This window comes from Melanotaenia boesemani, chromosome 21, assembly GCF_017639745.1.
Source record: "Melanotaenia boesemani isolate fMelBoe1 chromosome 21, fMelBoe1.pri, whole genome shotgun sequence".
Lineage (NCBI taxonomy): Eukaryota > Metazoa > Chordata > Actinopteri > Atheriniformes > Melanotaeniidae > Melanotaenia > Melanotaenia boesemani.
The window spans coordinates 1,528,009-1,542,612 of NC_055702.1; the positions used below are offsets into that span (position 1 = coordinate 1,528,009).

General features: G+C 45.5%; 1 protein-coding gene across 1 annotated transcript; it reads left to right on the forward strand.

The window, feature by feature from the left end:
- Positions 1–4,966: 4,966 nt before the first annotated feature.
- On the forward strand, positions 4,967–12,871 carry LOC121631942 (transmembrane protein 100-like). The gene is made up of 3 exons (XM_041973045.1): positions 4,967–5,036; positions 10,214–12,384; positions 12,789–12,871. The coding sequence occupies exon 2, from the start codon at positions 10,254–10,256 to the stop codon at positions 10,722–10,724; it is 471 nt and encodes a 156-aa protein (XP_041828979.1). The 5' UTR covers positions 4,967–5,036; positions 10,214–10,253; the 3' UTR covers positions 10,725–12,384; positions 12,789–12,871.
- Positions 12,872–14,604: the final 1,733 nt, after the last annotated feature.

Sequence of the window (14,604 nt, forward strand, 5' to 3'; positions counted from 1 at the left end):
TTGCATTAAATCTTTTTCTATTTCAGTTCTTTAAATGCGATTTTAATGCTTCTGTTTTTAATCTTTTATGTAAAGCACTTTGAATTGTCTTTGCTTTACAAATAAACTTGCATTTAATTGATAGTAGCTGGACAAGAAAGGGGGTCAGAGAGACCAGTAAGGGGCCCCAGGCCGGGAATCAGACCTGGACCACCTGCATCGAGAAGCTGTAGCCTCGTGTTTCCTTTCTTCTTTGTTAATATTATTTCTTTTTGTTTTTATGTGACAATGAAGGGGTTAAACTTCTCATTAAAAAGCTCATTTTTTGCAGGTTGTTGTTTGACTGGAGGTCACGAGGTTTTAAAGTTAACTTCAGGTCAGAATGAGGGAAAGTGACCTGTGGTGTTTTCATTGTGTCAGACGTGAAAATGCTGAGGCGTGGGATCTGTCTCGGTGTGTTTCAGCGATCAGATGTCAGACCCAGAATCCAGAACTTTCCTCTGCTTTTCATCAGTTAGCTGGTCCTCATGGGGCTGCCACCTTTAATAAAGTCCTTTTTTTAGTAACAGGAGGCCGCGAAGCTTAAAAAATGCAAAGTCAGCGTTTCCACTCTGTGTCCAGCCAAAAAACATCAGCCCGGGTTGGATCTGAGACCTGGACGATGAAAACACCTGTAGAGACGGGAAGCAGAGAGGAAAGCTGCAACCTCACCACCTTACAGCCTGCAGCCATCTGCTGCTCACAGGAAGCTCCAGAGACCAACGTCCAGGGAATTTACTCACATCATCCCTGACCCAGAAATGGATCCGGGAAGGAAGTGATTTAGCACTCCTGTGCTGTCCCCAGGCGGCCCTGGAAGGGCGAATCAATCCGCCTCCGAGCCTTTTTCTCCCATTGCTTTGCAGAAAATCGCTTCAATAAGCAGAAAACACGAACTGAACGACTTCATCCCGGTCTCTCCGGCATCCCTGTGGGGATCAGAGGACTCACCAGGGGCCCTGCTGGCCCCGGAGACTCCGAGACGACCACCTCCAAAAACATAAACCCAGATGTGCACAGCTGTTTTTTTTTTTTTTTTTTTTTTTTTGCCGACGGGGGGTTTGCTCACGTCTTGGTAGGAAATCAGCTGGAAATCCATCTAGGAATACCAGGAATTCCTGATTCGGATTCCCAGCATCAGCTAAACAGGCTAACCTGTTGGACGGCGTGTGGAGGCGACGGTCAGCGTGATGCATCTGGATCTGTCTGCAGAGCACCACCTGCAGTCTCAGACAGGCGGCTGTGACGTGCGAAACCACGGACGTTCTTTCCAATCCGATACCACTTCAAGCCGGTGTTGTGATACCGATCCGATACTTTGTACAGAAACTTAATGTATTTGGAAAAGCACTTTCCGCTCTGGTCCCAGTCAGACATCTTTGATCAGGGTTCTCCAGGGCCGCAGTCCTGCAGGTTTTAGATGTTTCCTGATCCATGACACCTGATGCAGATTAAATGTTTCTCCTCAACAGCTTGTTGTTAAGTTCTGCCCACCCATGTTGATCCATTATCTGGTTTGGTGCTGCAGCAGAAACATCCAAAACCTGCAGGACAGCAGCCTTCGAGGACCGAATTTGGACCCCGCTGAAATAGAAGCAACAAATCTTTCCTCCTCTTCTTGTTTCCTTGGTGGTGGCCACACAGGGATGTGGTTCATTACCTCCAGCTGGTGGGGCGTGTGGACCAGGGACAACAACCGGCTGGTTAACGTGAGGTAAAACAGACGTCGTCCTGCAGCAGCCGCTACAAGTACGGCTGGAAAACTGTCAGAATCTTCAGAAATAAGGAGACTGAACTGGTTCTTGGTGGATTCTAGATGGCAAATCCCCTGCATGCCCAAAAATAGCTTCTCTCACTGTTAAAGTCAAATTCAGATTTTAAATCTGGCATAAGTAATAACTTTGTTGTTTATACGTTAATAATAAAAATAATCTTTATTATTTCTGTCAGGACACTCAAACTCACCATAAAAAACAAGATAAAAAAAGCAGGTAAGGAAGTAAACGAAAGATGTGATTTAAACCAGTCCAGGTGTGTTCCAGGTGTGTTCCAGGTGTGATCCAGGTGTGTTCCAGGTGTGTTCCAGGTGTGTTCCAGGTGTGTTCCAGGTGTGATCCAGGTGTGTTCCAGGTGTGTTCCAGGTGTGATCCAGGTGTGTTCCAGGTGTGATCCAGTGACGGCTGGTCTGTTAATGAGGAAGCTAATGCTGCACTGGAGGAGGATGAGGATGGTGAGGAGTCCAGCAGCCATGAGGAGGTCAGTCACAGTGGATGGAAACCGGACTGGAACTGTTCCTACAGATTATGGAGGGAAAGGTGATCGGCCATTTTTTCCAGGACTGGGGTTGCTGGTTAAAATCATGAGCGCATTTCAGTTAGTGATGAACTACATCTTCACCCCAAATACCAACGTATCAATTTCCACGAAAACTGATCCAGAGCATCAACCGCTGTCAGAGTTTACTTCAGTACCGGTCTGCAGGTCGGCGTTCATCCCAGCCGTCGGCAGCTGTGCACTGAACGTGCAGCTGATACGAGCTAGCATGAGCAGGAAGGAGAAGACGGAGATGGAAAGCTACTGGGAGCTACTGGGAACGCCATCCTCTGGTTTGTCTACTTTCAGGTGTTTTTCCTTTTATCCCAAACAAAAATGTAAAAACCTGGAACTGTTGTCCAACAGTGCAATAACCACATAATTAATCACTTTCTGATTTCTGCTTCAACAACAATGGAAAAAACAAATGAATCTTTAATCTGATGTAGTTTTTTCTTCTGTGGGAAAAGTCCCGTGACCCAGAGGCTCCGTGTGGAAACCAACATGAGAAGCAGGAGTGTTGTTGTTTCTTCTGTCATTTTTTAGAGGAATAAAACTACGTGTCTGAAAGTAAACGGACGTCTGTGGAACTTCTGGTTCACATGAGGCTCAAGTGTGGGCGGAGCTAAATTAACATTTTCGCCACATTGCAGCCAGTTTAACCCTTAATGTGTCAGATCGGATACACAAAGTTTTCGAGACCTTTTGCGTCACTTCATGGTAAAAACTCAAAACCCTGTTTAATACATCATAACATATCTGTTGCTTGTCTTCTGCCCCCTGGTGGACATCTTTTGCACAGCAATAATTTTGACATATTACACATTAATAAACGGTAAATATAGAAAAAATATTTAGTTAATTATTATTTTACATTTTGTTAAAGAGCCAAATAAAGACTTCAGAAAAAAGGTTTAAAGGGTTCATGGTGATTCACTGGAACAGGATGCAGCCAGATGTAAAGCTGCCACCTTCATACCTTTAGAGGAATTTAAAGTTATTCTCATGGGACTGGAGAAAGCATTTCTTATTTTTATTAATTTATTGATTTATTTCTAGATGTAGCCTGTTTTACCCTTAAACCCTAATTTATATTCTGTGCCGTCTGTAACTGAAACTAAATGTGGTTTCTGCGTGTCTCAATGGGACAACCTGTGTAAATAAAGGTTAAATTAAAAGGCAGAAAGTTTGTTGACGGGGGGATGAAGAGGATAGGGAGGGTGGACACAAAGAGCTGATTGGGTGAAGCAGGTAGAAGCTCAGCAGGTGACCAGGAAGCGTAACGAACTCTTTCAGGAAGTTTTAGAGGGATAATTTCTGCTGGAGTGAAACTTTAATAAGATGAAAATGTTCTCTGGAGAGTTGCACTCAGAAAAAGCTCAGATAATCCAAAAACCCACCAACCAGGAAGAGACGAGTTCCTCACAGTTAAACCAGGACTGAAACCGATTCACAATCACATCTTATTTCACAAACATGTTTTATTAATCCAGAGATGTTTGCTGGGTCTTCCTCTCCTGTTTACAGCTGAGATCCAGATGTGTGGACGAGCAGCTGTCGGGATGAAGCTGCGGGCGGCTCAGACATCAGGAGGATTCCTCCCACGTTACTGCCTGCAGATCTGGATCTGGTTCTCAGCTGCAGGGTGGAGGTCTCAGAGGAAACCGGGAGGAAAAACACGACCCGACCCTGCTAAGACATCTGTTTTCAGTCATCGCCGATGCTGCGCTGTTTGTCTTCCTGTTTGCAGATTCTCCACTTCCTGTCTGACAGCAGCTCAGCCTGGCGAGTGTCAGCTGATGATGAGTCCTGATGAAGAGACAAGCCTGTCAGAGTTCTCCACTTCTCCAACCTAAGACTTCCACAGCATGTTTGTTCATGAAGAGATGGTAACCATGGCAACGTGAAGGCATCAGAAACAGCACAGCAAAAGTGTGCTCTGCAGTGAAAACAGGAAGAAAATCAGGAGTGAAATAAAGAAAAGATGAATATAAAAGCATCTGATGAATAAGAATTAACACAATCGAACTAAAACTGGAACAATTTTAGAAAAATGTTCCTCAGACTGAAGATCCACCATCTACAGCGTAGAACATCATCAGAAGATTCACAGAATCAGGAGGAATCTCTGTGTGCATGGGACAAGGCTGGATGCTGGTGATCTGAATCTCACTGGATGCTCACTGGTTGATCTTTGGCTGCTCCTGATTGGACGTTACCGTCAATCTAAGCTCTCTGATTGGTGGAAAGTCTGACAGGAAGTGGCTTCATCATCATGTCCAGGTCTAAATAGAGGTCTCTTAGCAACATAGTAGTGATGGTGATGTTTTTATGATGAAATGTGATAAATAATGCTGTTATCATGGATCATGGTGGATTTACCAGATAGAGTCTCTGAATAAAACTACATTTAGTGGCTGGATTGTAAACCTCCTGGACGGGATAGAAACCTGGAAAACCTCAGGTTCAGGAGCTTGGGCTGTAAATGAGAAGCAGAGTTGGACCAGCAGGAAGGAAAGAGTTAAAGCTTTCCTCGCTGATGGGGTGGGAGGTGGTCTGGAGGGGGGAGGAGTGCTGGGAGGGAAGGCAGCCCCCCTCCTTCCCTGTAGATATTCCACCTCTCCCTCTTCTTCCTGCAGTCTGGACGATGCAGGAGCGGTGAGGAGGTGAACCTGTGGAGGAGGAATGAAGCCTGCTCTCTGACTGTAAGTGTTTTATTCTCCTCTTCCTGCACACAGCGCTGCTTCATGCAGTCGCTCTGCATCCACATTAAAGCTGCAAACTTCATCCGGCTGCTGCAGATGCTGCTCTGCTCGTTGATGCAGCTGTTTTAGTCCTCTTTATCAAACATGTCCGATCGCTTTCAGCTCTTCAGTTAAAGATTTTAGGATTTAAACAAAGTGTCATGGAAAATATAAAAATCAGCTGATTTATTTAAGCAGAAAAGTACCTGACTCATAAACGAGAAACAACAGACGCTCAGAATTAATCTGATCATATTTGAGGCTGCAGATCAATAAGAATTACATTTCCTGACAAAACATGCAACATTAGTGTCATGATAAGAACTGCACAATGACCCCGTTTTCTAGATTCTAGTTTAAAATGTGAAAATAAGCTATTTTTAATGTCCAACCCCATCAGGTCACTTTTTATCCCCAGTAGACAAACGTCATGTCAGATGATGTTCGGCCCGGTGGAAAAAGTAGTTCCAGGGTGGAAAAAGTAGTTCCAGGTTGATGTTTGGCACGGTGTAAAAAGTAGTTCCAGGGTGTAAAAAGTAGTTCCAGGGTGACGTTCAGCATGGTGCAAAAAGTAGTTCCAGGGTGTAAAAAGTAGTTCCAGGTTGATGTTTGGCACGGTGTAAAAAGTAGTTCCAGGGTGTAAAAAGTAGTTCCAGGGTGACGTTCAGCATGGTGCAAAAAGTAGTTCCAGGGTGTAAAAAGTAGTTCCAGGTTGATGTTTGGCATGGTGTAAAAAGTAGTTCCAGGGTGACGTTCAGCATGGTGCAAAAAGTAGTTCCAGGGTGTAAAAAGTAGTTCCAGGTTGATGTTCGGCACGGTGTAAAAAGTAGTTCCAGGGTGATGTTCAGCATGGTGTAAAAAGTAGTTCCAGGGTGATGTTCAGCACGGTGAAAAAAGTAGTTCCAGGGTGTAAAAAGTAGTTCCAGGGTGACGTTCAGCACGGTGTAAAAAGTAGTTCCAGGGTGTAAAAAGTAGTTCCAGGGTGATGTTCAGCATGGTGTAAAAAGTAGTTCCAGGGTGGTGTTCAGCACGGTGTAAAAAGTAGTTCCAGGGTGATGTTCAGCACGGTGTAAAAAGTAGTTCCAGGGTGATGTTCAGCATGGTGTAAAAAGTAGTTCCAGGGTGGTGTTCAGCATGGTGTAAAAAGTAGTTCCAGGGTGATGTTCGGCACGGTGTAAAAAGTAGTTCCAGGGTGATGTTCGGCATGGTGTAAAAAGTAGTTCCAGGGTGATGTTCAACACAGTGTAAAAAGTAGTTCCAGGGTGATGTTCAGCACGGTGTAAAAAGTAGTTCCAGGGTGATGTTCAGCACGGTGTAAAAAGTAGTTCCAGGGTGATGTTCAGCATGGTGTAAAAAGTAGTTCCAGGGTGATGTTCAGCGTGGTGTAAAAAGTAGTTCCAGGGTGATGTTCAGCACGGTGTAAAAAGTAGTTCCAGGGTGATGTTCAGCATGGTGTAAAAAGTAGTTCCAGGGTGGTGTTCAGCATGGTGTAAAAAGTAGTTCCAGGGTGATGTTCAGCACGGTGTAAAAAGTAGTTCCAGGGTGGTGTTCAGCACGGTGTAAAAAGTAGTTCCAGGGTGATGTTCAGCATGGTGTAAAAAGTAGTTCCAGGGTGATGTTCAGCATGGTGTAAAAAGTAGTTCCAGGGTGATGTTCAGCACGGTGTAAAAAGTAGTTCCAGGGTGGTGTTCAGCACGGTGTAAAAAGTAGTTCCAGGGTGATGTTCAGCACGGTGTAAAAAGTAGTTCCAGGGTGATGTTCAGCACGGTGTAAAAAGTAGTTCCAGGGTGATGTTCAGCATGGTGTAAAAAGTAGTTCCAGGGTGATGTTCAGCATGGTGTAAAAAGTAGTTCCAGGGTGATGTTCAGCACGGTGTAAAAAGTAGTTCCAGGGTGGTGTTCAGCACGGTGTAAAAAGTAGTTCCAGGGTGATGTTCAGCACGGTGTAAAAAGTAGTTCCAGGGTGATGTTCAGCACGGTGTAAAATGTAGTTCCAGGGTGATGTTCAGCACGGTGTAAAAAGTAGTTCCAGGGTGGTGTTCAGCATGGTGTAAAAAGTAGTTCCAGGGTGATGTTCAGCGTGGTGTAAAAAGTAGTTCCAGGGTGATGTTCAGCGTGGTGTAAAAAGTAGTTCCAGGGTGATGTTCAGCACGGTGTAAAAAGTAGTTCCAGGGTGGTGTTCAGCACGGTGTAAAAAGTAGTTCCAGGGTGGTGTTCAGCATGGTGTAGCACCTCTTCTTCTAACATGTCTGGAAACGTCTGGGAAGTGAGGAGACCAGTTGCTGGAGTTTTAGGAGAGGAATGTTGTCCCGTTCTGGTCTGATGCAGGATTCTAGCTGCTCTACAGTCCTGGACCTTGGTTGCTGGATTTCTGCTTCCCTGATGCTCCAGATGTTGTGTACTGGTGAAAGGTCTGGACTGCAGGCAGGCCAGTTCAGCAGCCGGACTCTTCTCCTGTGGAGCCATGCTGCTGTGATGGATGCAGGATGTGGTTCAGCATTGTCTTGCTGAAATCTGCAAGGCCTTCCCTGAAAGAGACGTTGTCTGGATGGGAGCAGATGTTGCTCTAAAACCTCCATGTACTTTTCAGCATTGATGGAGCTTCACAGATGTGGAAGCTGCCCACCCCATAGACACTAATGCAGCCCCATCCCATCAGAGATGCAGCTTTCCACCTGTCCACTGATAACAAGCTGGATGCTCCCTCTCCTCTTTAGTCTGCAGGACACGCCGTCCATGCTTTCCACAAACTAGTTCACATCTTCATCCAGGTTTCCACTTTGCCTCAGACCGTTTTAAATGAGCTTTGGTCCAGAGAAGATGGAAGAAGCTGGTTCTGGATCCTGTTCACATCTGGCTTCTTCTCTGTATGATGGAGCTTCAACCTGCATTTGTGGATTTCAGGGTGAACTGTGTTCACAGACAGTGGTTTCTGGAAGTCTTCCTGAGTCCATGCAGTGGTTTCCAGTAGAGAGTCATGTCTGCTTTTAATGCAGAAGATCACCAGCATCCAGCCTTGTCCCATGCACACAGAGATTCCTCCTGATTCTGTGAATCTTCTGATGATATTCTACACTGTAGATGGAGGATCTTCAGAGTCTGAGGAACATTTTTCTGAAATTGTTCCACAGTTTTAGATCCAGTTTGTCTCAGATTGGTGAAGCTCTGTCCATCTGAGAGACTCTGCCTCTCTGAAATGCTCCTTTTATACCAGTCATGTTACTGACCTGTTGCCAGGTAACCTCGTTAGTTGTCCAAATATCCTCCAGATGTTTCTGGTTTGTACCAGGTACTTTTCCAGCCTTTTGTCGCTCCTGTTCCAGCTTTTTCTATCAGATTCACTATCAGCTCATATTTTCATCTCATGGTGAAACGTCTCAGTTTAAACATGTGGTACGAATTTCTATCATATTGTGGATGAAATGTTGAATCATGAAATTAAATCTTTTATTCACATGCAGCTAAAACCCCACTGTATGAAACACGACAACATTGATCGACATAACGCAGACTTTTCGGCTCATGGTGCTTATCAGGAGGTAGGAGGGGCTGATGGGGACCACCAGTGAGACAACCATCCCAAACATCTGGGATATATTTACGTTTGGCATATACAGGAATATATGCTCAGCAGTAGAGGGAACACACATGGTTAAGGCTGGAACATTTTCCTGTTCACACAGCTGTCGCCATGGTGATGGATTTGTTGCCGTATCATGATTATTTATCATGCACTGTAATGCACCCAGGTTTTGGAGATAAAAATGTACCTTTTAAATGTTTTCTGGAGGAACCAGGCTGGTTGGAGATAAATAGAAAAGGTTTTTGGGTTTTAAGCACATTTGAAGTCTTTCAGACTAATTTAGGTTTGAGAATAAGGTAAAGCTGCCTGAGAGACGAAACCCAGGGGAAAGAAAGTCTGTTTCCTCTGAAAGCTGTTGGAATGGTTGATGTTAAAAAGTTTATTTACTTTCCATCAGCAGCTGAGAGGCTGCAGATTTTATCCGTATTGTTCAGAAATCCTTCGTTTTTACCGGTAAACATGTCCAATCTTCTCTTTTTCATTAGTCTTGATTTCAGGAGACCATGACATGATTCTTGAGGACGACTAGAAGCAGACCTGGGGCTTGAGTTGTAGAGAGTAAACAGACCGGGTCTGATTCTCGTCTCCCAGCTGCAGGTCAGGATGATGATCCTGCAGAACTGAATCCAGACCTCCTTCACTGCAGCAGATTGTGTCTTTGTGAGGCTGCTCCAGCTCTTCAGCCTCTTTATTCTCCTTCTCTGATATGAAAGCTGAACTCTGCTCCATCTGTCTGACATTTCCCAGCAGCATGAAAACGTCTTCTGGGATGTGGTGGTGAACTCTCAGCTCCTGTTTTTCTCTCTGCTGCAAACTGTTCTGTGTTCTTTCATGAAGTTCAGTCCATTAATTTAGAAATCAAAGGATTTCTCACTGTAAGGAATTAGGCTCAGCAAAGAAGCGCCCTCTGGTGGTCATGAGAGCAGCTGCATGTGGCTTGTTTGGCTTGTTTTGGTTCTTAAATTCTTTACATCAGGGGTTCTTCTTTTTTACGCCGGGGCCCATTCAGATATTAACACACTCTTGGTTTAATTTGTTTTCAATAACTAAACCAAATCCACTTGGAGCTTAACAGCTAAAACCTTGTGAAACGTGACATGATAAAAACAAAATCTATTGTATGTGTGTAATTTGGTCCGTTTTCAGGGAGCTTAGCTATCCGTCGCGGAGTCCTGACCTCAACCCGACAGAACACCTTTGAGATGAATTAGAGCGGAGGCTGAGAGCCAGGCCTTCTGGTCCAGCAGCGATGCACTTCTGGAGGAATGGTCAAAAATTCCTCCCAACACTCCTAAATCTGTGGAAAGCCTTCCTAGAAGAGTTGAAGCTGTTACAGCTGCGAAGGGAGGGCTGAAGCCATACTGAACTCATTTTATAAGAATGGGATGTCTAGTTCATACGAGAGTTAAGGCACGAGAAACAATTCTTTTGGCAACATAGAGATTATATTAACAAATGATTAAACACAGAATCTGTGGGGATTTAAACACATTTTGGTGGAAACAGCTTGGTATGAGTAACAAACAAAAAATCTAACATTATATTTCTCTTTACAGCTAGCTACTCTGTGATTGGCTGATCTCTGACATCACCAAGATGGCTCACCTGTTCCTCGCCAGTAAGATCTCCATGCCGGACGATCTTAACAAAGGCGGCACCAGGGTCCCGAAGAGCGCCGTCAGGATGCCGACGGCCATCCCTGCTGAGAAGATGAGCCAGGACAAACACAAAAAGGACTGTGGCGTCGTCGTGACGACACGCGTCCCACACATCAATGAAGTCCAGCTGATGGCGGCAACCGGCGGCGCCGAGATGTCCTGCTACCGCTGCACAGTGCCTTTTGGCGTAGTCATCCTCATCGCCGGCATCGTGGTGACGGCGGTGGCCTACACCTTCAACTCCCACGGCTCCACCATCTCCGTGCTGGGACTGGTTCTGCTGTCTACCGGTCTGGGCCTGCTGGGATCCAGCATCGTCTGCTGGAGGATCCGACTGAGGAAGAAGAGGGATAAACGACGGGAGAGTCAGACGGCCCTCATGGCCAGTCAAGGGTACTGCGTGGCCTGATCACACCATGGACGCTCATCTTTTCTGAGCCCATGAACTTACCACGCCAACAACACGAGACAGCAGACTTCATCATGCATGAACCAGGAACTGGAGCTCATGCTTTCAGGCCTTCACACTGACGAAGACTCTGCAGACACCTGAAATGAGACAACACTAAGTCAAAGTAGCTCCTTGATAAACGAGAGACTTTGCAGAGTTTGAGCTACTACAACAATGTTTGAAAAGGAGCTCGGCTTTGTAGTGGTGTCCTTAAAGATTCCAAATATTCTCTGGGTCCAGCTGATTAAATTTCCTGCTGACTAATACTGGTTTGGTTTGGACTTTTAGTCCAACCAAAGAGAACTTGTGTTTCTTCTACGGAGCCCTGACGGAGGAGGATGTAGACTTGGAGTTACATCCTGATGTAAAGCTGGGTGAGGAGTCTGTCCGACATTCAGGAAAAACTTTTTATTTTCTCATCAGTGAATCAATTTGGAGTAAAATGTCATAACGGTCTGTAAGTCTGTAAATTATGGTTCACACATGGAGGATGGTGTAAATCTGAAGGAAAAAGTTTCAGTTCATGAATGTTCACTTTTAAAAGCTCATCAGTGATGTACAGTTTCCACCTCACCGATCTGACCCTAAAACGTGGAGCTTAACACGCTAATATCCACTTATTGGTGGAAACAATCGTGTGTGACTCCTGTGTAAATATAAGGAGGATGCCTGTGTGGCGCCACACACTATGACATCACCCTATGACATCACGCTATCATATAGCTGACGCATCTATCGCTATGACAATACCAGGTAAAGGTATAGCTGTGGAAACATAAATCAGGATTTACCCGGCCAATCCGGCCCCTCCTGAGCCGGAACCCTTGGTGGAAACGGGGGTTAAATGTCGCTAATAAGCTATAAAAATACTTTAAAACGGTACTCTGTAGTTTTTCTGTGTGAGACAAAGAGCAGCTGTTAGATTGTCTCTTTGACCACGTTTGTGACCTCAGTTTATTATTTAGTCCCACAGCGTCCTTTAGCTGGGCCACATTTCATTTAACGTGGACCTGAAACCTCTAAATTATCCTCGCAGCCATCAGAACTCAGTTTATAATCATATCAGAACGGGGAGAGCTTTGTCCTCGAGGAAGCGTCCGCCTGAGAACAGGACGGCTAGAGGTGAGGAAGAGGACAAAACTCCTGAATATGCTCTCCTCTAATCAGCAGTCAGCAAGACTCGAACCTGTAAACAAATGGAAAACTTTTCACAAACATGCTGCGTTTTCGATTAAAATCCAGCCGTACGTGTTGGATCCAGAATATGACGAACGAATGCAGGAAGGAGGTAAAATACCAGCTAAAAAGGTAATAACGTCCAAGCTGCTGATGCTTTTCTTTGTACAGTGTGTGAAGTTTGCACACAGCTGCTTCTGTTTACTGAGACGAGGTGAGACAGACTCCACGTCGGTCCAGTAAGCGGCGGCTGTTGGCGTTAATAAGTCATAATGTAATCGTCATCAACTTTCCAGGAACTAACCCGGACTCATGTACATTCAAACATGTAAACTCAGAAAAAGTCAGTAAATGAGTGTTTGGTGGATAATTTCTTTGTTGTAACAATAAATCTTATAAAGTTTGAAAGCCTGTTTATTTTCCTTTTGATTCGTAAGGAAAGGTATTTGTAGGCTGCACGGTGGTGTGGTGGTTAGCACCGCAGCCTCACAGCAAGAAGGTCGCTGGTTCGAATCTCGGCTGGGGGGGGAGGTTCGAACCTTGAGGGCGGTGGCCTTTCTGTGTGGAGTTTGCATGTTCTCCCCGTGTATGCGTGGGTTCCCTCCGGCTTCCTCCCACCGTCCAAAGACATGCATGATAGGTTAACTGGTTATTCTAAATTCTCCCTAGGAGAGAGAGAGAGTGTGTGTGAATGGTTATTTGTCTATCTGTGTTGGCCCTGCGACAGACTGGTGACCTGTCCAGGTGTACCTGCCTCTCACCTGTTAAAATGCTGGGATAGGCTCCAGCTCACCTGTGACCTGTCATGGAATAAGCAGTCAAGATGATGGATGGATGGAAGGAAAGGTGTTTGTGGGATGAGCAGCAGAGTCGAGGATGATTAAAAACTTCCTAAATTTTCTCTGCCAGTCCCAAACAGCTGATTCTGCTCTTTTGGTATCATGTGATTAATGAATGAAGTCTACAGAAACAAGACATCAGTCGGCGTGTTCACCACGCTGCTTCTCTACCCCTCATACCCATCTCCTCCTCCACCCTCTGCCTCCTCCTGCATCAACCAACTCAATTAAGGCTCAGAGGAAGTCTCAGACTGGGCCAAAGGATAACTCAAACAGACTAACACAGATTTGTGTGGCACAGCCTGCGGCCGCGGTACAAGGAAGCGGATCCAAACGCAGAACACTCAGAGAGGCAAGGAGGAAGGTGCAAACAATGTTTATTAATAAGAAGTGTTTGTGGCTTGGTCCAGGCCCGGGCAGCTCTTCCTATGAAAGGAAGGAGGGTTAATGCGGTTCAGAGCGGATGCCGGGTTGTGTCAGCGGCTTACTGTGTTCCAGAGTGAGACTGACGGTGGAGGAGTGAACCAGGAGACGCTTTCTGTGGAGGGAGATGTGAGTTCGGTTGCAGGCAGGGCGAGCAGGCAGGCAGGTAGTCGGCTTGATACGAAGAGTAGTCCAAATCCTGGATGCTGAGGTTAACCGAGGGATCAAGGTCTTAGGCTGTAGAACAGAGATGACGAGGTCAATAATCCAAGAACAAGGTACAAGCCAGATCGTAGGAAGACGCTGCATAGAATGACAATCTGGCGAAGACTGGAGCTCCTGCAAGAACCTAAATAGCCGGGAGTAGAGCAGGCTAACGAGCATGCTGATGATCTGCAGGTGGTGTCAACTGAGGCTCCAGCCTCCGCCCTCCGTCCCCATGGCAACCTGCTCAACCCTACCTGCAAACTCAGGCACACATACACACAGAAACATGACATTGTTGTGGTGGTAAATCTGAAATATCCTCACTGGATCCTTCCCTCAGGCTGATGTTATCTCTGTACCCAGATGGGGCTTGAGTCCAGGACTTCAGACTTCACATTCACAACTCGAGATTATTTTCAAGGTTTACCTCGTGATCTCCTCTCGGTCTGACCTCCTGCCTGCACAACTGATGAAACGTAGCACAAACACAGCCCATGTGTACGGGCTCGGTATAAAGTCTGTAAATGTTTGTTCAGTCTGTGTTTGTAAATCAAGTTTGTCATCCTGCAAAAAATAATTCAAGTCTGCAGATGTGCAGAAAGGATCTGCACGGCTGTAAAAAGATTTGTATTCGTGGAAAGTCTTTTGCAAACATCCCGTCAAAACATGCGAAGCACAAAACTGTGTGTGAGACCTGTCCTCTGATTGGATGGTGAGTAATCAAACTGTCCAATCAGAGAGCAGACAGCTTCCTGTCCTCCTGCACCGCTGCAGGTTCTTAAAGGAAACCCATTTAGAAACGCAGTTTTGACATCCATCTGGTGCAGATGGAGATTATTCTGGTAGCAAAGGACAGTAATGTACAAACTGAGCTCCATAGCCAGCACCATCCAACTGTGTCTGAGCGACATGTCTGCACTTGTATCTCTCCACCTGTCCATCATCTTGACCCCATGACCTTTCTGTCTTTAGGTCTTTAGGTAAGTCCACTGAGGCCTGCGTCTCATTTTCCAGAAGCGACTGATATTCCGAGTCAGCTGGCATTCCTCTGCATTAGAGCTCATCAATGCTTCCTTTGAAGCAGCTGTTTCTGTGAAACAGCACATATTGGCATAATTCTCATTTCCTCACCTCTCTGGTTCGGATTCTGCCTCCCTTTTCAGCGACAGTGACATCATCAGCTGGTGTTCTTG

What these genes read in the sequence shown, in the direction of transcription:
- LOC121631942 (XM_041973045.1), top strand. Translation starts at nt 10,254, where the DNA reads ATGGCTCACCTGTTCCTCGCCAGTAAGATCTCCATGCCGGACGATCTT.